General features: G+C 44.6%; 9 protein-coding genes across 9 annotated transcripts; 3 read left to right on the top strand and 6 right to left on the bottom strand.

The window, feature by feature from the left end:
* Positions 1 to 184: 184 nt before the first annotated feature.
* ESF2 (LALA0S02e06084g1_1) lies at positions 185 to 1,138 on the bottom strand (the record flags this gene model as incomplete). The annotated part of the gene is made up of 1 exon (XM_022773818.1): positions 185 to 1,138. The coding sequence occupies one exon, from the start codon at positions 1,136 to 1,138 to the stop codon at positions 185 to 187; it is 954 nt and encodes a 317-aa protein (XP_022627307.1).
* A 2,494-nt stretch (positions 1,139 to 3,632) lies between these two features.
* On the top strand, positions 3,633 to 5,582 carry AQY3 (LALA0S02e06062g1_1; the record flags this gene model as incomplete). The annotated part of the gene is made up of 1 exon (XM_022773817.1): positions 3,633 to 5,582. The coding sequence occupies one exon, from the start codon at positions 3,633 to 3,635 to the stop codon at positions 5,580 to 5,582; it is 1,950 nt and encodes a 649-aa protein (XP_022627306.1).
* A 1,011-nt stretch (positions 5,583 to 6,593) lies between these two features.
* On the bottom strand, positions 6,594 to 7,508 carry LALA0_S02e06040g (LALA0S02e06040g1_1; the record flags this gene model as incomplete). Its single annotated transcript, XM_022773816.1, has 1 exon — positions 6,594 to 7,508. The coding sequence occupies one exon, from the start codon at positions 7,506 to 7,508 to the stop codon at positions 6,594 to 6,596; it is 915 nt and encodes a 304-aa protein (XP_022627305.1).
* Positions 7,509 to 8,358: 850 nt separating this feature from the next.
* LALA0_S02e06018g (LALA0S02e06018g1_1) lies at positions 8,359 to 10,233 on the bottom strand (the record flags this gene model as incomplete). Its single annotated transcript, XM_022773815.1, has 1 exon — positions 8,359 to 10,233. The coding sequence occupies one exon, from the start codon at positions 10,231 to 10,233 to the stop codon at positions 8,359 to 8,361; it is 1,875 nt and encodes a 624-aa protein (XP_022627304.1).
* A 476-nt stretch (positions 10,234 to 10,709) lies between these two features.
* Positions 10,710 to 11,435, bottom strand: AIM2 (LALA0S02e05996g1_1; the record flags this gene model as incomplete). Its single annotated transcript, XM_022773814.1, has 1 exon — positions 10,710 to 11,435. The coding sequence occupies one exon, from the start codon at positions 11,433 to 11,435 to the stop codon at positions 10,710 to 10,712; it is 726 nt and encodes a 241-aa protein (XP_022627303.1).
* A 314-nt stretch (positions 11,436 to 11,749) lies between these two features.
* LALA0_S02e05974g (LALA0S02e05974g1_1) lies at positions 11,750 to 12,988 on the bottom strand (the record flags this gene model as incomplete). Its single annotated transcript, XM_022773813.1, has 1 exon — positions 11,750 to 12,988. The coding sequence occupies one exon, from the start codon at positions 12,986 to 12,988 to the stop codon at positions 11,750 to 11,752; it is 1,239 nt and encodes a 412-aa protein (XP_022627302.1).
* A 1,594-nt stretch (positions 12,989 to 14,582) lies between these two features.
* LALA0_S02e05952g (LALA0S02e05952g1_1) lies at positions 14,583 to 15,803 on the top strand (the record flags this gene model as incomplete). Its single annotated transcript, XM_022773812.1, has 1 exon — positions 14,583 to 15,803. The coding sequence occupies one exon, from the start codon at positions 14,583 to 14,585 to the stop codon at positions 15,801 to 15,803; it is 1,221 nt and encodes a 406-aa protein (XP_022627301.1).
* Positions 15,804 to 16,111: 308 nt separating this feature from the next.
* LALA0_S02e05930g (LALA0S02e05930g1_1) lies at positions 16,112 to 17,650 on the bottom strand (the record flags this gene model as incomplete). The annotated part of the gene is made up of 1 exon (XM_022773811.1): positions 16,112 to 17,650. One exon carries the CDS (start codon positions 17,648 to 17,650, stop codon positions 16,112 to 16,114), a length of 1,539 nt encoding a protein of 512 aa, XP_022627300.1.
* A 2,827-nt stretch (positions 17,651 to 20,477) lies between these two features.
* On the top strand, positions 20,478 to 22,187 carry LALA0_S02e05908g (LALA0S02e05908g1_1; the record flags this gene model as incomplete). The annotated part of the gene is made up of 1 exon (XM_022773810.1): positions 20,478 to 22,187. The coding sequence occupies one exon, from the start codon at positions 20,478 to 20,480 to the stop codon at positions 22,185 to 22,187; it is 1,710 nt and encodes a 569-aa protein (XP_022627299.1).
* Between the last annotated feature and the right edge of the window lie 267 nt (positions 22,188 to 22,454).

Here is a 22,454-nt window from a genome sequence, read left to right as displayed (position 1 = left end):
TTCAGAAATGTCATTTTGTACAATGAGTAAATTGAAATACATAACAAAGACTACTTTGAGACACTTGATTATAACAACGCTTCATGAGTCAGGAAGTGGTGAATTCTCATGGTTGAGTCTCTTGTATGATGTTGTAGTTTGATGTAGTAGTGTATAGTTTTTTAAAGAATGCTAGTAACCTGTCTTAGAATAAGTTCTGTAGAACGGCATCCAGACGTTTCGAAGAGCCTGTTTTCTGCTCTTCAGGGCCTGCTGCCCGGTTGGTGGTGACCCTGCGTTGCTTGAATTCTGGTATGGCCTTTGCTTCAGATTCAGCATCAGCTTCCTCTGGTGCACTCCGTTTTTTAGACGCACGAATGTTTTGCAGCATTTTACTGCGTTCGACGTTCCGGATGAACTCTGAGTTCAGTTTATTGGCTTGCGAAACCTCCAGTTGCAGCTTGGCCTGGCGAACATCGTTTTCGCGTGCAACCTGTTCCGTCAGATCGGCCCATTTGAAGCCAGATAGGTATTTCACATTCATCACGTCATCGTGGTAGAAATTGCCCTTTTTCCCGCCTATAATATTGCCGTTGAGTGTGCCAGCACATAGCTTTGCATCCTTTTTACGCACGTACTCGGCCCAGCCTTCTTCGAACATCGCTTTCTTGTTTCCGCCGCCCTTGATACGCATTTTATATTTCTGGTCGTCTTCACGCTTCAGGAAAAGCCGATCCAGTTTTCCGAATCGAGACAGAAGCTGACGCATCTTAGCAGGTTTCATGTATGGCGGTATTTTCGACAGGTACACCACACCAGTCTTATGATTACTCTTTTGCGAGGTTCGCAGCTTCTTGAGTCTTTCTAGTCGTTTTTTGCTGAGTGTGTCTGAATCTATATTTGTGGTTGCGGGGGTTGAGTCTTCCTGATCAACATTTGGCGTTGTATGGGCCTCATTTGCGGCATCAAGTGGCTCATTTTCAGATTCTTCGTTTTGTTCTTCTACATCACTTATTTCCCCATCACTTTCGTCGTTTGTGAACGCATCTTTCGCCGTGTTCTTCTTGGATGTAATGAGAACTTGATTGGACTCCTCGTCCGAAGAATAATCCTCGTTGCTGCTCTCCGAAAGATCCATCTTTCTCGCGATGAGCTGCATGCGATGAGCTGTGTGCGATGAGCTGAGTGATGGAATTTTTCACTTATTTAACACTCCGAGCACTTTGGACGATTTAGCCCATGAGTTGAGAAAGGTTGGTGAACTGGACCGGTACAACTAGACTGGCGAAGATCGGACCGGAATGAATTACTTTAGTGCCAAGCACGCTGGAACACAGAAGCATGAATTCAGAATTATGAATTTGGTGTTTTTCCTAAAGCAGTCATTTATGTGAAATTCAAGTAGTTCAATTTTAACTTACACAGTGAAAACTACAGATCATCTCGTAGATTTGCCTAAATAATGTTTCGTTCGAAGCGTGAATTATTAGGATGATTTAAAATCTTTAGCTGTGAAACACTCGACCGTATGAGTGTCAATTATTTCGGCAAAATTATTGATGACGCTATTGAAGAGTTTCTTGGTCAACAGAATGCAGCGACGCGACTTTCGGATTTTCGAAAGGAGTCATGACCACTTTTGGGCTTGTCAAGGCGCCATTGAGAATGCTCGGACCGAAATCTATTGAGGCTTGACTACGTCAGCAGTGTCTGAGTTATTGATCTGCTTAGTTTGCTCGGTCATAATTTGTTCTCTGTTGAATAGTAATGGTCTATAGGATCTATTTATCTCTCCGTGGTGTTTTAGTATAAGCGGAATGATCTTATGGAGTGTATAAGACGTCCCTTCTTATACAAATTCCTGGAAATGTTCCGTCGTCAACGGATAAAAAAATCTTCAAGCATTCCGGGTGCAATTGGTGGAAATGGTCTGATCCGGGAGCTATACGAGCGCTGTAAGTGGTGCCACTTGGTCCGATTGACCTCGTTCTTGTTAGATCGATGGATGTTCTAGGTTCTTGTTATTTGTGACGCAGTCGTCTCGTCACGTGCTTGTGATCACTCTGTCACATTTCTGACGCTAGACAGACAGAGGTTCTTACACTCTCTGGTTACGCAATTGACACTATCCCAAATAGTCCATCAATTCCAACAAAATCTTGGTGCAACTTTCCAGAACGACGTAATAGTACAAAGTGACATCACAACCGTTTCCAGTCTGTTGTTAGCAAGTGCTTCCTTTTATAGAAGAACTCTGGAGTTTTATTTTGGTGACCATAGCTTATGTCTTTGGATATCTGTTAAAATACCGCTGTATTTTCTTTGCGACTTAGCCGTAAGAAAAAGGCGTATTCTCACTGCTGTCATTTCATCGCCGGTGAAATTTTGATCTCGACAAATTGCGATCCTTAACATCAAATACTTACCTGTGGTGAGACTCGTTGTTTTCAGGGGGTCGCCAAAAGAGGTTTCCGTTTTAATCTTGGGTCGACGTCATTGGAAAAAGTAATGCTGGGGACCATAGCCGGTGCGCCAGAAGCTTTTAAAGCTCAAATTTCATGCAGACGATCGTGCCCGAAGAAAAGCTCTACCGAGCGTCCAAATGGGAAATACGGCCGAATCGTGAACCAGCAAATGATACACAGCGAGTTGGTCCACTTCTTAAACGACATTAAACTTATTGTCACTTTTGTCTAATCTGGCGGCGGGCGGTCATTGATGACATAGCATTCTTTCAGCACCAAAAACAGTCAGAATTTTTTGCATGTTGCACCGCCAAGCTCTATCATTTCCACAACGGTCGCTGGCCCTCACAACATAAGCTCCACGCGTACGTATTCGCCACCATTTGAGTGGGCTTCTCAAAGCATCACTATGTACCATTATGTCACTTCGAATCTGTCCTCTCCTAATTAATTTATTAATGCCAAGAATTAACTCACTCTGCTCGAGCCCGAACCCAACATCTACACACTTCTCAAAGTACCCTGTATCTACTGCTGTAATCCGCCACACCACCATCCAAACTCTTTTCCCTATCTACTACAACGAAACGCTACATAATTCTATTTTTCCTCTCACCACCACAATGTTGCTTCCCAGTTACCACTACCAACCGTCCGTCTACCGTCGTTAACTCTTTGATGTAAATACACAGACAAGCCATTCAACGTATCAGTTTCTCTATACACAAACGTTTAAAACTCAAAATATCCACAACACACAACCCGTGCACCACGCTCGGCTGCTCTCCGCATCCAACATCTGACCACCTTTCCAATTATTGTCGTTGTTGTCGTCGGTGGTTGTCTCCTGATATTTCACCTTATTTGTTTAAGAAACAAACAACGCACGGCGCCCCGGAATTCTAAGGTCCGTTCCCGGTAGATCGCGGGATATAATCAATTGCTCGGAATAAGTATAATCCGTTAGTTTTTGAGTATTTGAACGCGGGGAATATAAAAGTTCCTGGTGTGTTGCTGGCCAGTTTCTAATGGCATTTGAGATAAGAAAAGTAGTACCAATTTCAACATTAGTCGAATACGGGATATAAGCGGTTTATAAATACATTTAAGGTCACTTTTTGCCTAGTTTTGGCTCAGTTTTGGACGTATTTAGACGCCTTTATAGAATCTCTTTTCAGCTACACAACGATGGTAGAAACGTCAGCTAGACCATCGCTGTCGTCTTCATCTTCTAGTTCCTCTGGATCTCAGAACTCGCTTGAAATCACAGCAGCACCCAGCGGAGGAAGACCTAAAGAACCAGCGAGAAACGAGCCAAATGCGGGCACCAAGAGTTCTGGACAGGTGAAATGGAAGGGAAATGTGAAAAATCCACAAGCTACTGCAGCTGGTGCCAAACGTTCCAGGTTGGCAGCCGAAAACTCGTTGGGAGGGTTCTCAAAGGGCAAATTAGCACCATTGACGCCGTTTTCTAACGAAAATACAACTGGCCCGGAAGCAGACGACAGGTATGCGAATGCGTCGTCATCGTTCCCCCACACGTCAAGGCCGATGGGGTTCACATACTCGTCTCCCAACCTGAAGGGCATGTATGAAATGGCTTCCAACTACGAACAGGCCCGTTTGCGAAATTACTACCACCAAACGTTCGGGGACCGTTCGTCGCAGTTTGTGGACCCCATGTACCAACAGCTCAACCCAAGGTTCAGAGGGTCTCAAAACAAGCCGGTATGGAGCTTGAACCAGCCGTTACCACACGTTTTAAACCCTTCTTTGGCTCGCAAAATCAGCAGAAACATGGAAGCTCACTCACAGAACTCGTCACAACCGGAATCCAGAGCTGGGTCCAAACCAACGACGCCTGGACCTTCCCACTCGGGATCTCTGGCTTCTATTAGTGACTGGAGAAAAGCCTTTCAAAGAGTAAGCTCCAGTCGTAAACTCGACGATATAGAGGCCCAGTTACCGGGCTCAACTGCAGCTGTTCAACGTCCAGCATCGTCCAAACCTGATCCAGAGAAACCCTCAAACTCTCATGTTGAAGAGAAATCTACTGGAGTCCGGAGAAACCATGCAAATGCAAGATTCACACTGAATTCCGATAGTTATCCCAACTCTATCGCAGGAGATGACCCCACCCTGGCAAACAACTCCAACACCGCCAGTCCGCCTGAAATTCCAAAGGTTTCCCCACCGCCGCCCGTTGTGGCCACTGCGGACGACGAATCTGATACACTTACTTTTCCTAACTTTTGGGCCAAAATAAGGTACCATTTGCGTGAACCATTTGCTGAATTTTTGGGGACTCTTATCCTAGTTATTTTCGGTGTTGGTGGTAACCTTCAAGCCACTGTCACCAAAGGCGCCGGTGGCTCTTACGAATCTTTATCGTTTGCATGGGGGTTTGGGTGCATGTTAGGTGTTTATGTTGCTGGTGGTGTGAGTGGTGGTCATGTCAATCCAGCTGTTACCATATCAATGGCCATTTTTCGCAAGTTCCCGTGGAAAAAAGTGCCAGTTTACATTTTTGCTCAGATTGTGGGGGCCTTCTTTGGTGGTGCTATGGCATATGGATATTTCTGGAGTTCTATTACAGAATTTGAAGGCGGCCCTCATATCAGGACTGCAGCCTCGGGTGCCTGTCTATTCACCAATCCTAAGCCTTACGTTACTTGGCGAAACGCTTTTTTCGATGAATTCATTGGTGCGTCCATACTGGTTGGGTGTCTAATGGCACTGCTTGATGATAGTAACGCTCCCCCAACTAGTGGTATGACCGCTTTGATTGTCGGCTTTCTCGTGGCAGCCATCGGTATGGCATTGGGATTTCAAACAAGTTTCACCATTAATCCTGCAAGAGATCTTGGGCCACGTATATTTGCGTCTATGATCGGTTATGGTCCTCACGCATTCCACCTTACCCATTGGTGGTGGACTTGGGGTACCTGGGGCGGACCCATTGCAGGTGGCATCGCGGGAGCACTCATGTACGATATTTTCATCTTTACTGGGTGTGAGTCGCCCATAAACTATCCCGACAACGGTTACATTGAGCATCGTGTGAAGAAGATTATGCAGACTGAAATGCACTTGCATCGAGCACATGCCGAAGAGGATTCATCGGACAAACAAGGCTGATTGGCGGTATAGTAAATTTAAAAATCAACAACGGCTTCCATTGGTTTCTGACCGTGACGCATGGCGGTTTATGGTTCAAAGTATCACTGATATGGTGCTGAAACTCGACCGCTAGACAAAGCTACCGAGTCACTATGAGAAGTGTACCCTTACTTTTGGAAATTTGTGAAGATATGAATCAGGTTGTTAATGTGATCCTCCCGACCATGCGAATAGATATCATGGAACAACACACTTTATTCTGAAGCTTTGACGAGTGGTTAAAGCTGGATTTTGTTTTAATTGACCAATTCCACCAGTGAAGGCAATAGAACTTAGAATGTTGGACCCACACTATCGGTATTAACGGTACGGTGTATACTTTGACATAGGTTACGGATATTACCATGCGAGTGTAGCTCTAATGAACATGAATTTGAATTTTCGAAACTTCACGATGCCTGTCACCACCGCCGAGCCTTCCGACAATCGTCATGGACCATCTTATGCAATTAGTTCTCGCCGCTTATAATGCTACTGACTTTCTGGGACGACACGTCTGTCCAGAAAGTTGCAATCCACTTTCATTTCCACCTATTGTACTAAAGACATCAAATATAGCTGCCAGTGTATGGAGTGTGTTTTGTTCAACGTTCCGATAGTGAATGGTATAGTCTGCTGAAGACTTGGGTTACCATGGAAGGAACTAAAATTTCCGTCAAGTGTACCGCAACACAGGTTTCCTATAGCTGAAAAAGGCGATCCGAAGCGGTATTGACAAGGAGGTTGCGACTTGACATTGCAGTGGATCTGAAGTTGTTGGTTCAATTACACCCAAAAAATCAGCCTTTCGTCACCTCTCTTTTTCTGCATGACATCTTCCCAATCAGTAAAAATCAGTTGTTAAGGACGCACGATCGCGCCTCTATGAATGTCTATAAGAATGCTATTAGGCGTGAGCTATGCCCTGTTTGGCAAATGCCAAAACCACTCATGCAAATTTGAGTTCTAGTAGTGCCTAATGGTCTCCTACTAGCTTATCAACCGCATCGAGATCTCGAAAGCGGCGAAAGTGGCACCGTTAACTGGTAAAGAGCGAAGTATGGTTGGAGCAAATCCCTTTCCGAATGCTTTGATTCCGCGCTCCTGATAAACCTTTTTAGCTACGGACCAAACATTCTTACCATAGCGCGGATTTCTAAAATCGTCCGCTTGCATAACGGACTTGACCACATCAAACGGATACGTCAAAGACCAGAAAAAGGCACCAGAAAACGCTCCATAAATGCAAACTTTCCAAGCAGGAATATCTTGACGGGCTACGCCGTGTTTTTCTTGGTTGGCTATCAGAGCTTCGTATGTGGAGAAATACACACCAAAACCGTGAGAAGTTCTCAAAGCTGTGGCAGTGAAACCGTGCATCAAAGCACCTTGCTTGATTAGTTGTCTGGCACAGTCCAATGAACTACGGTATAGACCTTCGCCCTTGGAGCTTTTCTGGATCTGCATTCTGATACGGACATGCTCGATTGGAGTGGCGAGCAATGCGTTGGCCGCCCCGCTTGCAAATCCACACACGTAGTATTGGCCCAGTGACAGATGGGCACCCTCCACGGCTCCAGTGCGAGAATGGAAGTATCTTTTCATGGATTCGTTGACACCAAATTGACAAGAGACGCAGGCTCCCACGCCAACCAGTGGTACGGCCGTACCTTTATAAAACGCCATCACTCCTTCATTTTTGACTAGGTTTTTGACCGTGTCCATCGCCGTAGTCGGCACAGACGATGTTTGTAGCCGGACTTTAATTATGTCAAACGGTTGGCCCACCAGGACCTGGGCGATACCTCCTACAGTACCGCAAAAGATGTCCTTTGCAGCTTGTTTTAGGTCCTGAACGGCCTCGAGATCGTCAACAACTTGTGGCAGGGTGAGTTCCTCAGACATGATCTTTTCTACTCGCGATAGGCCCTCTTTTTTCTTTCACCTTTTAGCAGCTGTGATTTCACCCGAAACCCGGTAACCATACAGAAGAGCGGAACTGAATTTTAGCTTTGTTGGTTATTATATACCCGCGAAGCATCTCGACGCTATTATATCAATGAGAGCTGTTTTCATCGATAGAGAGACACCACACATCCTTGTCAGTAACGCTGTTCGCAATTAGATGCCCGTCGCACATTGAAGTGCGACATGCCTTTCTGAAAGCGCACAACTTCTCGAAAACGTAGTTTGTAACGAAATCATCGATTAGGCCTAAAAGTGCACAATCACGCCCCATAACCAACGGCACCTATCCTACCAGGCCATCGAGGGCTACCGTTATGTCGTGGTATGAAGCGCCCTTACGGCCTGGCAATAGCTTTACTGCTGCCTGCCTGCCTGCCTGTTTTGTCTGTGTTGAACTTTGCGCGCCCAGTAAGCTCTGATAAGACACGATAGTGCTGATAGGGCAATTATGCATTTTTTCCCTTTTAAGATTTTCTAAAATCTCATACTTGAACAGGTTTTTTCGTTTGAACGGCGGGATTGCCATTCCATCAACCGATAATGTGTTGACACGAATATTTGAGTGCAAACAAAAATCACACCAATCAAACTAGAAACCGAGAGAAGATAAATCAGCCACGGTGGTGGTGACGTCTAAGGTGCTGTCCTCAAGATTGAAGTAGCTGTTGAGGGCGGAAAAATTCATAGTGGGAGCTCAAGACTGATTCGTGGCATATGTTGTATGGCATAAAACTGCATCTTTGTCGCGTGTGACAAAACGGACTTAGTTTCGACTGGTTAGCTGCGCCTAGATAGCAAATGACAAATCTAGATTCCGCTCTTCTAAGATCTCCCACCAGCTCTTTTTGTCTTTCCAACAGTGCTCCATAACTACTTTAGCTTGACGTGCACTCGTCATACCGTTACGTAGGAGGGTTTCAATGTGATCGATATAAACAGCACGATGCAAATCCAATTCACACCCTATTAGCTCACAACCACAGCAAAAGAGACAGAATGTGATACAGGATTCTGCCGAAGAATCGAGTGGTATTTCTTCGCGTATCAAATTAGTGATCCGCACCAGTAACTTTATTACCGTAGGCGTATTTCGCGGAAGGTTCAAGATTCTTCGTTTGATCTGAAGAACTCCGGTCAGCGCGAAAATAGCGTTCGTAGCTCTCAGCGTCTTGTAAGTTCTGTAGCTCGCGGTATTGAAAGGTTGGGAACCTTCGAATTGAAATTCATGGTAAATCTGGTCCCTCTCGTTTTCTGACGCGTCCAAATAGCTTTCTATGTTATGAGCCAAGTCAGCAGCTTCCGGTAGCAGTAAGTCTAGTTCGTGTTCATTCGTGTAAGCTTCCTTCTGCTCTATCAATTTGGCAACCCGAGCTAGCATTGACAATAATTTCGTTTCCAGTCCCGTAAAATAGTCAATATCCTTGAGTTGCGTTCTTAGCAGATAGACGGCCTTAATTTCATCCTCATAGTCAAAATCGTAGTCAAGGGGACCAGGAGTACCAGTGTCAGAAACTCTTTTAACGGACGAAAGTGACCCAATAATGTTTAAATACGAAAACCAATGAAGGAGAAACGAGTCGGCATCAAGCACTCTGCTTTTAGCTACTATCCGTACTGCGTTCTGTCCAGTAACGCCCAGTTTATCGAGCAGTAGCCCTCTCGCTCCATTTATATGCGCTCTCCACTTATTCCTTGTGCCGCAGAAAAAGATGTCGAACCCAGCAAGCATCAGAATAGTGGCCAAAGTGCTGTTGTTGTGTCTCTGCTTTTTGTCCGTAAATTGAGACAGCAATTGCGTGAATGTCTCACTCAATAAATGGTCGGCTAATTCATCATCTCTTCTGGTTGTAGCACCACTATCAACCCAAGGTAGGGCCAGAGTATCTTGTCGGTAATTTGCAATCTCTTTCCTGTGGTTAGCTGCAAAGGCCAACATTAGCTTGAGTAAAGTTGGACTTTGCATGGCCAATTGGGGGAGAATTGTGTTGAAAGGGTTAGCACGGTACGCATAGTACGGCGTTGGAACTAATAAGTGAGAGGTCTCACTGAGATAAAAGTTGAAAAGCTCAGCGTGATGCGCGGAGTTGAAAAGGATATCTGGAGCCGGATGCGCTAAAGATCGAAGATCAAGACCACATCTTTCTTGAACCACCATCTCTCTGTTTCCTACAAGTTTTTCGCCCCATGGGATCTGATGGTTGGTTTCTAATTGCAAATCGTTTTCGAGAAGAGTGATAATTGATTCATTGTCTGGAGCCTCATTTTCGAACACGCTAGTCTCTTGGGAAAGGAATGCAACTGGCTCGAAAACTTGGATGGTTTGTTGTGGTGTCTCAGTTAAGTGGAAAGGCTTATCACCTATATTGTTTTGGAGATCATGGAACGACGCAGCACGCTGTGAACTACTTCGCTTTCTCCCTTTCTTCTTGTCCATAACAAGCACGCCACTGCAAAATGCAGCATCGGGCAGATCTTTTGATACTTTCTTCGCACCTCTACTGAACTGGCCGCCCCATTTTAGCAGCATTGAAAAATCACATTTTGCTTCATTTCTCCTCACGCAGTTCCGACATTTGGGCTTAGTTTCGTCACATTTAATTCTTGCGCTCTTGCAGTTATTACAACCAGAGCGCGATCTTTGACCAGTGGTTTTGGTTGTCATTCTAACCTCATCACGACAACCTCCGTTGTACCTTCTCTAAGTTTCACTTCTTGAACGTAAGTCTTTACAAGGCCTTGTTAATTATTTAGTGCAATTAGATGCGAACTAATGATAATTGTATATCTTACTCTCGAAAACAAGAGAGTCAGAACAAGCGATCTACTCACATCTTCATCATAAACATAATGCTATGAACCTTTCAAAACCTTCTTGAGGTCTGTATCCTTCGATGCTCAATTTTGGTGCTGCGATGGTATGCTTATAAGCATTCATGAGCGAATTTCTGGGTGAAGCCCATTTAGCGCCTGACTATGAGTATCAACATGCCTTTCGCACGAGTTGCAGCAGTTTCAAATACAGAACTTTTGGAGGCAGCAATGTGCCGGAAACAAATTCTATCTAACAGTTGTATTCTTACTTCATATGTATACAAGACTTGGCACTAGCTTCAAAACCAAAACTCTCCTCTCAAAGCATCAAGCCTCAGAAAAATGGTTAAACCAGTTTAGTTGATCCGAGAAAACCTGTTCTTTAGAAAATTTGACGAATGGGTCATTCAAGTCGCCTCTTATGGCAAATCCGTGAGAAACTTTGCTAAACAAATCTATCTTGAAAATGGCACGCACCTCTGTCAACACCTTTTCGACTTGATGTCTTGTTTCAAAATTGAAACTGCGATCATACTGAGCCGCAGAAATCAGAAGAGGGCTCTGGCCAATGGCCCAAAATTGCTCAATTTCGAGGCGTGAAGGGTGAGCAATTGCAGCAGCATCAGCAATTGGTGAGTCTTTTTTGATGTAGTCCAAAGCATACTTAGCGCCAAAACAGTAACCAATTACACCCAAGAACTTTGGATTGAGCGTTTCCTTCAATGGCAGTACAAAACCATCGACAATCGGCCTGGTCACCTCCGGTCTGTGTTTTTCAAGGAAAGCCCCGAGGTCAGTAGATCCATCCAAGTTCGTTAGACCATCCCCGAATAAAATATCTGGCACGTAAACCAGGTACCCAGAGTTAGCGAACTGATCTGCGACCAATTTAGTGTTAGGAATCTTGAGTCCAAAGATATCGCTGAGAATGACAATAACTTTCTCGCTCGAGCTGGATCCGGTCACGTAAGTTGGCAGACCAAAAACCTCCTTAATCTCGCCAACAGGTTCGCCCTCGTGTAAATTGCCAGTAGTACAACACTTTCCACTCATTTTTCAAGCTATGGACTATAAAACTGTAGTCATCTTAGCTGTGAACACTTTTTTTCTTTTCATATGTGATACATCCCTCTTAAATCTAGCCCAGATGCTGGCTTGCGTGATTTTCAAAAAAAGATTTCAAATTGTTAGCTCCGAATGAAGTGTCATTAGCTCCGAATGATTGCTAAGTATCAGCTCCGTTTGTATTGAGCTACGTCATTAAATAGACAATGGGCGAAGACTCTATTGGCATAACTTAGTGCAATTACCATGGTAAGCTATTCTCATTTGTGATTTCGTTACTGAGATTTCTTATGCAGTACATTTTAAGCCCATTTACCTAGAAGAGCCATTAAGCCAGCACCACTTAGGGTACAAACGACCATGTAAGTAAGCTTTCGTAGATCTTTGGTGCGGTTAGGATCGAAAATAAAGTCTTTAGCCAAAAGCTCGACTAGTCCTGTGTAGATCAGAATACCTGCAGAAATAGCGTCTAGTACACCAGCAATAATACTCATATTGAAAGAATGAGCCACGAATTTACTGCGAACGCCAAGGCCAATAGCCATTGCGATGGGCGTGCTGACACCGTAGCATAAGCACAATGCGTAGGGCCACCACCTCTTATCTTGAGGAAAAGAAATAGAGATCAATCTGGCACCGATCCCGAGACCTTCAAAAGATTGATGGAAAACAATGACCGGATAAAGAACAGAAAATTCGCTGCCGGTAGTACCTAGTTCCAAACCGATCATAACAGAGTGGAAAACGATACCAAATTCCATGACGAGGAATGCACCAATTTGACTTTGGAAAGGTTTAACATTAATTTCGTCGCTAACGCCGCAAGCTAAATCGTTGCTGTCAGTTTCTGAAGAATAGGTGCGGTACCCACTTTGCTCCTTGTTTGTCAAGCTGTACTCCAAATCGTTCGATAGAGAGCCCTTGCTGTCGCCCGTGCCTTGGTTGCTTCTTTTGGTTGTAATGGCTGCTTCAGTGTGGTCGCCAGGTTGATGGGTAATACCGAAGCGTCTTTCGACGTAAACGTCGCCCATAAGATCAACTAGAAAAATTACGAATACGGTAACCAAAATGATTCCCGAACACCATGGGAACTCTGCCCAGCGACCTGACATTCCAACGCAACTGTTACTACCAATCGATATAGCTGAATGTTCCATCAAGTGAATGAAAGCCGTGGAAACGATAACACCAGTACCAAAATAACGGGCAAACAGATAGGCTGGCTTGGGTACATGAAGACCCTTCACCTTGGTCAAAATTAGTGGTAGCATGGTAAATGCAGTACTCACGAAGAAGACCACAAAAATAGAGGAGATACGGGCTTTGATGCTTCCACTGTACTCAGCCTCTCCGAAGTATACATGGTCCATGGCACATTTTTTCCATGAGTTTGGAACGGTGCTATCCCAGATTGTAACTTCATTAGGATTCCATTTGGCCCACCACGCACCGCTGTTAAGTGCTTCAGAAATGTCATGGCCGCCACCACCTCCATGGGAATGACTGTGACGCTGTACAAACTTGCTTGTGTCGACGCTCATTGCTGCTTGCTCTTAAAGAAAGAACGAATGAGCCGATGAACAGAACATGAATTGACTTATCGCATCTTAGTTGCATTATATAGCTCCACTTTTTGGTGCTACCATCACAGCGCTTAACCATCAGGGTTCATCAAGAGACCTTGAATGAGACTGTAGATTGAGCCGTCTGAGCCGCTTATGCGCTCAGTTCAGAGGGCGTTTCGACTTTCACCGCAGGAAAATACTGGACGATCGCCGTGCAAAATGTGCCTCATCGTTCCATCTAAAGTATTGCGCCCTAACTATCCCTTCATTATAGCTTCTTTTTTTTCCTATTGCTCAGAAACACAGGTAGCTTCTCGAGCCCTCAGGGTGCTTTTTTTGCACCCTGCAGGACGCAGGGTCCAGTTAAATTTGGACCCTGAAATTTTACAGGGAATATTATTTTTTTTGAAATATCCTTCACTTTCAGACGTTTGATTTTTAGGCACCTAGGAAATTATTTCTGAGCATGCTCGTGTTGGTGACAGAATCATTGAGTTCGATTACGCTTTATGTTTTGAGGACATGGGGGGAAGCTTCGAGGTGGAAAAATCCAAAATGACACATTGTTTGAGAATATAAGCTTATAATTGTGCTTGAAGAAATGCTATGCGATGCAACAAGCCGTGTGTGAGTTGTTTTGGCGCTGATATTGTGTGCGGATTGATACGTGAGTGGTCCCGAACGAACGTTTTCGATGAAATCTTCGGTCAAAGAGTTTCATGGAGCGTCAAAATGTGGTGAAATCAAAGATGCCCTGGCTTTCCTTTTCTGTCTGCCCTCGGAAGTTTTACCATTTTTGAAGAGAACGAAACAGCTTTGGCTGTACCTGCATTAATTGATACTCGCAGAGGTTCTAGCCTGTCGTGAATAACACGCTAAGTTGGTAGATACAGCGTATTGGTTACCTATGAAACTCAAAGACGCCCGCAAGGTAAAAGCGGCTTTCCTCATACTTAGATTTCTTTTACCTATGGGTACAAGCTCTACAGCTGACGCATATCTTGCTCACAAATTTTGTCTAAAACCCTCCTTTTCAAATCTGTGATTTCGTCTAGTGAAAAGAAGCTTATTCAAATTCAACTTGTTCACCTCATCGAACGCCTAATATTTATATGAACTGGACCGAAGTCCAATGGGAAGCCCGTCATAATCAAAACATCGCCAGGTTTCACTATCGAGCTTCTTCCGCTTGATAACTATTTCTCATGGTCAGTTTCTCAACGATCTCGATTGTCGACCTGCAACAATTCAAAAGACAAAAATCTTTAATCCGTTTTCAAAATATCCGATTCGAATTGCCGTTCCTTATTCCACTAGCTAAAATCCCTCGGGGTTTCTTATTGCGATGCTCGAATGTCTTGTGACGAGATCGTACCCTTTTTTCAACTTTGCTGTCAAGGCCCACACGGGCTACTTGGTCGAGGTACGAATAATACTACTCACGTCTTGGCACTACAACTAAAAAATCGAGTCACCATTTCGAAATATGAGAAACTAAAAATGCTTTACTCCCCCTGGTTACTTGGAACTGCTAATTGTAGTGGCACTCTTTCAACTTCGTACTCAAATAATGGGATATATCGAAACAACAGCGGGAAACCCGCTTCAGTACATGGACGCTGTCTATAAGCATGGTTTAAGTTCTGAAAGGCCTCCGTTTACTTTCAAAAGCGATGACTGGGAGACACTTGCAAAAGAACAAATGTCAAATAATTCGTTAGGATATGTGTGCGGGTCTGCAAGTACGGGCGAGACTTACAGAAAAAATCGGGCAGCATTTCAAAAATGGTCATTGGTTCCTCAACGTTTGGTAAAAACTAAAGACTATCCGTCTTTGGAAACCCAAGTCTTGGGCGCAAACTTACCGGTACCAATAGCAGCAGCTCCAATCGGAGTGCAAAAAATATTCAATCCAGATGGCGAGATTGCTGTTGCAGCAGCAGCGGCTCAGGAAAGAGTTCCATACATCTACAGTTCAGCAGCGGCAACATCAATTGAGGATGTGGCTAAGGCAAATGGTGACGGCGTCCGTTGGTTCCAATTGTATTGGCCTTCTAATGAAAACAACAATATAACTAAGAGCTTATTGAAGAGGGCCAAAGAAAACGGCTTTTCAGCACTTTTTGTCACTCTGGATACTTTCAAGTTAGGCTGGCGTCCTAGCGATCTCGACAATGGATATAATCCGTTTCTTCGTCCAGACTCTATTGGCGCAGCCCTCGGTTTCACTGATCCCGCATTCCGCGGGCAATTCAAGGAAAGACATGGAAAAGAAGTGGAGGAAGACGTTGGATCTGCTGCCAAAGAGTGGGCTAGAACAATATTTCCGGAGTTCAGTCACAGCTGGGAAGATCTGAAGTTCCTACGCGAGCACTGGGACGGACCCATAGTGTTAAAGGGTATACAAGCGGTTGGCGATGCAAAAAAAGCTGCAGAGTACGGAATGGATGGTATTGTGGTTTCTAATCATGGTGGGAGGCAGCAAGACGGTGGCCCGGCCTCTTTGGATTGTCTTGTCAAGATAGTTGATGCTGTTGGAACCAAAATCGACATTTTATTTGACTCAGGAGTGAGATGTGGGAGCGACATCGCCAAAGCACTGGCCTTAGGAGCTAAAGGAGTTCTCATTGGACGTCCTTACATTTACGGGTTGGTCCTGGGAGGGCAAGTAGGAGTAAGCCACGTCTTGCGGTCGTTACTTGGCGATTTGCTTATGACTTTGCACTTGGGAGGAATTCCATCCGCAAATCCAAAGCATTTAAACCGCGACGTTTTGGAGTATTCAGATTGAGATTGGAACAGTAATCGTGTCGGCTTCGGAGGGATTGATTTTAATGATAATCAGTCCATACATCTATATAGTAAATTGCGACAGAATTGACCATTCTCAAATCTTGAACTGAGGCATCAGGTAGCTGTCAGTGTCGCTCTAGTGGCAACTCTCTTGGTTAAGTCACAGCTTCTCTCATCTACGCGAAATGGTACGTGATAAGGATAATCAATGAATAGCTCTACAATCTTCATCGCCGTAGTACGTGGTGTAGATGCGATGGAACATCAGACCAAAATCATACACCAAACACAATTTAGACACAGCTTTCAGAGTGAATACCTGAAGTTCTTGTTCTCAAAATCAGTAAGATCCAGGAATTCAGCATTATCTGGTGACACATACCATGTTGGATCCTCGGCGAACATTTTGTCGCGCTTCTTGTTCTCACGCACATTAATCAAGAGGAGGAGAAACAGGTCAGTGGTTGCAACTGCCAAGCATGCCACCATAGTAACTCTTGCAGGCCGATACTCAGGAGCATCGGAAGCACGGAAAGTTTGAGGTCCAATAACGTTACCAATGCAGTAAGAGACCAAAAATGCTGCAGACACGGTCAGCTTCTTTGTATGACCAGCAGCATCCGAAGTTATCGATGCTAAAATCGTAACCATACCAATAGCATAAAATGGAATCAGATAGTATCCCGCAAGTCGAACTTTCGTGGATGAAGGGAAAGCAAGCAAACATGTCGCGAGCAAAGTGATCGAACAACTGACAGCACCAACAATAACTCTCTTACCTGTCTTTGTGGCGATATAACCTGTAATAATACCCGATGCAATCTGCACAGCACCATTACCCAGGCCAACCAGTAGAGATTGTTGTGGAGAGTAGCCCAAAGTTTTGTTTAACAAAATTGAAGAAAAAGAGCCTAGGCCACCGTTGGGGATCTGTGCAGTCAAACCCCAGATAATGTAGATCCATGTTCTAGGGTCTCTGAAGGCCTCTCTGAACTGGTGCCACTTGAACTTCCTGCTACCGTACCCTTGCTGGTTGCCTTTGATACGCTGCACTTGAAAAAGTCGCTCTTCCTCAGTCAAAAACCAGGCTTTGCTCGGATTTTCTGGAATGTAGAAGTAGAAAAAACCTCCAAATATCACAGAAATCAAGCCAGTTACGATAAACAATACTTTCCAAGGCTCAATCGTGTATGAGTCCGAATGGTGAGCTAACCCATAAGCAATTGATCCTCCAAGTATACCACCCAAACCATTGCAGGAAAACCAGTAGGCGATTCTAGCAAAGTGCTCTTCCTTTTTATACCATTGGGACGTCAAAATGACAAATCCTGGAGTGATACTAGATTCAAAAATTCCAAGAAGCACACGAGCCGTGATGATGCCTGCACCATTCTTAGTACCGGCGTGCGCGCATAGTACAACACCCCAGATAACAATACAGGCAGACAACGTTTTCACGAAAGAAAATCTCTGCAACAGCTGTGAAATTGGGAACTCCGCGCCAAGATATGCCAAATAAAATGCTGTTCCAAGCCAAGAAAATTCGTTGGGAGCGAAATGCAAATCTTTCTGGATACCCATGACACCAGCGTAACTGTTAGTCACTTTGTCCATATATTGCAGTGTATAGAGCGCCCAAATCATCGGTTGAATGTATAAATCCACCTTACGAAGCAAATTTTTGTTGATTTCTTCCGTAACGACAAGTTCTTTACTCTCAAGGTTGAGTTGAAACGCCTCATCGACATCGCTTGCTTCCTCGAGATCCGAAGACACTTGTCTTACAGCGGCCAGAGAAGAATACTTCTCGTTTTTGATTTCCTTAACGGGACTTGCTTCTGTCATCGAAACTGAGCTTACTGAATTGTCTATGCCATTCGATTCATTTGGAATTTAATCATACATGGTGTCTCATGCTTTTATAGTTTTGCTTGCTGGTCCTATCCTGGCAATTCAATTGAGGCAGTATCAGTGCGTTTGTGGCTCTCGAAAGCATTTTCTTAAGATACCTGGCTATGATACGGAGTTTTCATACTTCTCAAGGTGGTACCAGGCACAAGTTCAGGAGTTCACCACATCACGTAATGTCAGATCCCATACTGATAGCCAGCCAATATGGTTCCAAATCTCATTAGGCGGTGTCATACATCTTGAATCCTTAAGGATCGCGTTTCTTTTGACGTTGCTGTCCGGGGTCAACTTAGAGATAGCTCGATGATATGAAGCGGTGTTAAGCAGCTGCTCGAGGGGCACTAATACGAGTGCCCCTCGATATGCAACGAACTTTCTTGGCCTGTGGCTCTTGTTACACACTGCCCACAGTAACTGAACTCCGAGCGAGTCGAGAATTCACCGTCAGTCTTTCCAATGTTGGAGAGGTCATTTTGAGCCAAAATGATCCTGAACCGGTTTTTTTGTTTGGTAGGTGTGATTTTCGTTTAGACATTTGTCCATCTTGATCCGTCGATAATCTGTCTTGCCCATCGTGACTTCTGTAAAGACACGGTAGTCAGGTTGGGCGGTGAGGGCTGGAGAAGAACAATACCAATGGTGTTCGAAGGTTATGATCACAGACTTAACGTCCGATGTCGACAAGAGCATCGCTCTGACCATATCGGCAGATATTGTGGAAGTCGTGGCGCCAGTCAAAGAAGAGCGACAGGTGGTCTATAAACCCGTCGTCGACTAGCTAGTCATGTAGTAAATATTTGATGTACCATGAGGTAAGTGGCAGAGTGCAAGTCCGGCTTGCGAAGTGTTATAACCAACTTATGTTAGTGTAGTCACCTGCCTTTCCAAAAAAATCGTGGCGTGAACTTGATGGGAGGTTTGGTTGAATTCTTGGTTGTAGGCCGTCTTTTTTCATTGTAGTGTTGAAGTTTCTTGCCAACAAGGACGGTGCATTGTAAGCGGTTTCGGTTTTAGGCCAAAGAGAGCATCTGATTTTATTTCCCGACGCTGGAGATCAAGAGCCAGGGTTTTCGTTATAGATTGCAGCCTAGCTCTCTCACAGTCAGTTACCAAGCAATTTCATTGAAAACATATTCCAATGAAGCTTGACCGTGTTGTAGACATTGACAATTTCATTTTTACAGCAGTTACTACCGAGTGAAGACCGAACATAGCGACCCACGTTGAAAGACCGGAAAACTATTAGTGCGGAATAGATTTGGAAACTTATGAGCCACAAATTTCGAAGATTGAGGCCGCAAGATAAAGAATACCGTTCTCTGTCAACCTATAATTCGAGTACTGGAATACTTCAAAATTCAATAATTCTTACTCGCGCCCGATAGAACAAAAGACAGGTTATTTTCATGGTTTTATGTGCACGACCCTCATTGAGTCCTGAAAACCTGGTCCGGCAAAAACTCCGAATACTGTCAATTGGTTCGTGCGTCTATCTTGAAAGTCCGATCCATTCGTTTCGAGCGTCTGAGCCAGCCAAGTGGTGCGGGTTCTAGTACCGTCAAAAGCGCAATTGGAATGGCATGAACTTGTCAAAATACGAGTAGCCCGAACAGCTCCAAAAGACAACCCGGGGCGTTCTCAGCCATCACCTCCAAGTGGATTCTATATCCATGTGTTGGAATCGCTACACTATTTCCTCGAGACGCGCTCGTTAATTACGGCTCATCAAAAAAACGAAAAGAAAATCAACCGTATAGATCACGTGCTTGGTAGCTGGGTGTGTGGGTGTGTGGGTGTGTGGGTGCTTTGAATTATTTCTCCCTCCGAGGCCCATCATTCTCAACGATCCTATAGAAAATCTCTCTCTTAACCCCGGATAAGACAGAAAGAGCCTCAGTTAGTTGGTTGATGCGGTTAAGAAGCAGTAATAATCTACCCACAAATGTGTTCGTCAGTAAACCGATCTCGAAGAAGAATCTGTGGCTCTAGGGATCTTGAATCTTCTTCCTTCGAGACCCTGATCTCGAATATTACGTCAATGGTCACATGACCAATGAGGTCATGTGACCGATAAACACTTTTCGCGCATATCTACTCATTTTCAACGACATTCTGCTTTTTCCCGCCATAGAGCCTTTCTCTCCCCTGACCAACACCACAATCGCTACACTCTCCAGATCTATTCACGCTCTCCAAACTGATCTCCACGCTTATCCGGAACAATCGTCCATTGTCCGCTAAAAAATACGGTCGCTTGACTGTGATAACACCTCGTGCAACGCGATATGAAGCCATTTTGACATTTTTCTTTATCACTATCGGCCTAGATAGAGCCCTCTCTTAACGGCTCATAATGAACTTGGCCATGTACTCGCACGGCAAAATACCAAGACACACTCAGTCTGCCACGGTTCTTATCTTCGATAAGTATGTGTGACAAGCATGCAGCTGTGTGCATGGCACCATATCAATGCAACGCCATACCAACGTAATGGCCAGTTGAGCGAATGGCACCATCGACAATGATGACCCCAGAACTCACTTGAATTCTTAGATGCCAAGAGTTGGAGCGTGTATAAAATAGAACAGCTTCATTCTGTGTCTGGTAAGATTCCTGTAGTCTCTTTTCTTAGTACAAAGCAAGCAAGTTTCTTGTGTTTACTGGAGATCTTAACTTCCATAAACACTACTACCATTGCGTCATATAGACAGTTGAATTGTTTTCTTGGCAAAAGTGAAAAAAGTTGGTTACTTATAAAAAATGGCCACCAAACTAGTCCCTATCGCCAGTCCGGGGCTGCACTTCAGCGACGACGATGCACTAAGGGAGAAAGAAGCACGTATCTCCGGCATTGAAGTTTCCTCGGAAGAATCGCACTTCAATGACAAAAACCTACCGCTGCAAGCTTACATTCACTATGCTGAGATACAACGTGACTTCGAGAGAAGGAATGACCTGGACGGTCTGTACGCTGCTCAGGCCGAGCAGATCGAGTCAGACCCGCACAGTAACGTTTTTAGCGTGAAGCTGGACTCCCAAAGAGCGTTACGTATAGCCAAAGCGTCTTCCGTTTTCTTTTTGATCACCACTGATATTCTGGGCCCAACCAACGCGCCTTATGCGGTTGCTCAAATGGGTTGGGCTCCTGGTGTCATTCTTTATGTTCTTTTCGGTGTTTTTGCTGCGTTGGGAGGGTACATACTCAACCGCTGTTTTTGCAAAGTCGATTCGAACAATTATCCTATCCGGACCTATTCGGATTTGGCCGCGCGTACCATGGCACCTTGGACTAAATTCCCACTTGCCATTTTGCAGTTCATCCAGTTGATCTTGAACTGCGGTGTGCTTTTGTTAGGTACTGCTCAAGCGGTGTCGCAAATGCAAATTGTTAGCAAAGGTCACGATAATTTCTGCTTCACAGTTGATATCCTGGTGTGGGCTCTTTTGTGTATGATCGTTGGTCAGATCAAATCTTTTGGCAAGTTTTCTTATATCGCCAACTCTGCTGTGTGGATGAACATTGCCATCTGTATTATCACCATGGTCGGTGTTGCCGTGGGTGGGCCTTATTACGGAATCTTTCAACAATACGGTAAGGGAGCTCCTTACTTCGAGCCTGACTCTTTCAATCCATTGCCAATCAAGCATTACGCTATCACTCCAGGAACCATCAGTGACAAAATCGGAGGTATGAACAACATGGTTTTCGCGTGGGGTGGTGCCACGATTTTCTGTGAAGTCTTAGCAGAAATGAAGAGACCTATGGACTTCTGGAAAGGTATGATTTCCGCCCAATCTCTAATCATGGTTGTCTATCTTTTCTACGGACTATTCGTTTACGGCTACAACGGCCAGTTTAGTTACGTTACTGCCAATCAAGGTATTGGTTCTATTCATTTGCAGAACGCCGCAAATGTCCTTAACATTATCACTCAATTGATCGCTGCCGTGCTTTACGGAAACGCCGGTGTTAAAGTTTTCTACCAAGGTTTCATGGTGCCATATTGCAAATTCCCAGGATTGATGAGCCGTAGAGGAACCATTGTGTGGGCTCTATTTGTGGTTGTCTACTGGGCTATTGCCTACATCCTTGGTACTGCAATTCCATCCGTTAGTGCCTTGGTAGGAATCATCGGTGCTTTCTGCATTTTCAACTTTTCATACACATTCCCATTCCTGTTTGCCTTCTTTATGCTGTGGCGCCAGGATGCTGGATTGGATGATCAATTCGATGTGTCAACGCTAACGGTCCAAAGAGCTGATTCTTATTTGAGCGGCTTGTCGCGTTGGAAACGTGCTATAGGACATGGCGGTTACAAACGGTTTGCACTCAAGCTGGCACTTATGTTAGTGGCTCTTGCTTCGCTTGCAACCTGTGGTCTATGTTCTTACTCGGCCATCGAAGGAGCCATCGCTTCTTACCAAACAAATTTTGCCCAGCCCTTCACCTGCACTTCTCCTGTAGCCTGAGTGGTGATCAACAGCGGTCGAAACATATCCGGTCAAATCTACAGCCGAATGGGGAACAATAAGTATGTAATATGTAGTAGTAAATGAGTGTTCTTTATTTATTTCGTGGCATGATGCAAGGCACCGTGAAGGAAGGACCCAGTTCTTTTCCAATTGAACAGTTTCCTAGACCAGTTGGCTGGGAGTTCGAGGCTAATACATCAGTAACTGCATACCAATTGCCTTTTTTAGATATGTTGGTGCTTGCCGTTTTCCATCATTAGCTTA

The sequence above is a fragment of the Lachancea lanzarotensis genome, scaffold LALA0S02, assembly GCF_000938715.1.
Source record: "Lachancea lanzarotensis genome assembly LALA0, scaffold LALA0S02, whole genome shotgun sequence".
Taxonomy (NCBI): domain Eukaryota; kingdom Fungi; phylum Ascomycota; class Saccharomycetes; order Saccharomycetales; family Saccharomycetaceae; genus Lachancea; species Lachancea lanzarotensis.
The sequence above is the reverse complement of the archived record's forward strand: the minus strand, read 5'-3'. Positions and strand labels throughout refer to the sequence as shown.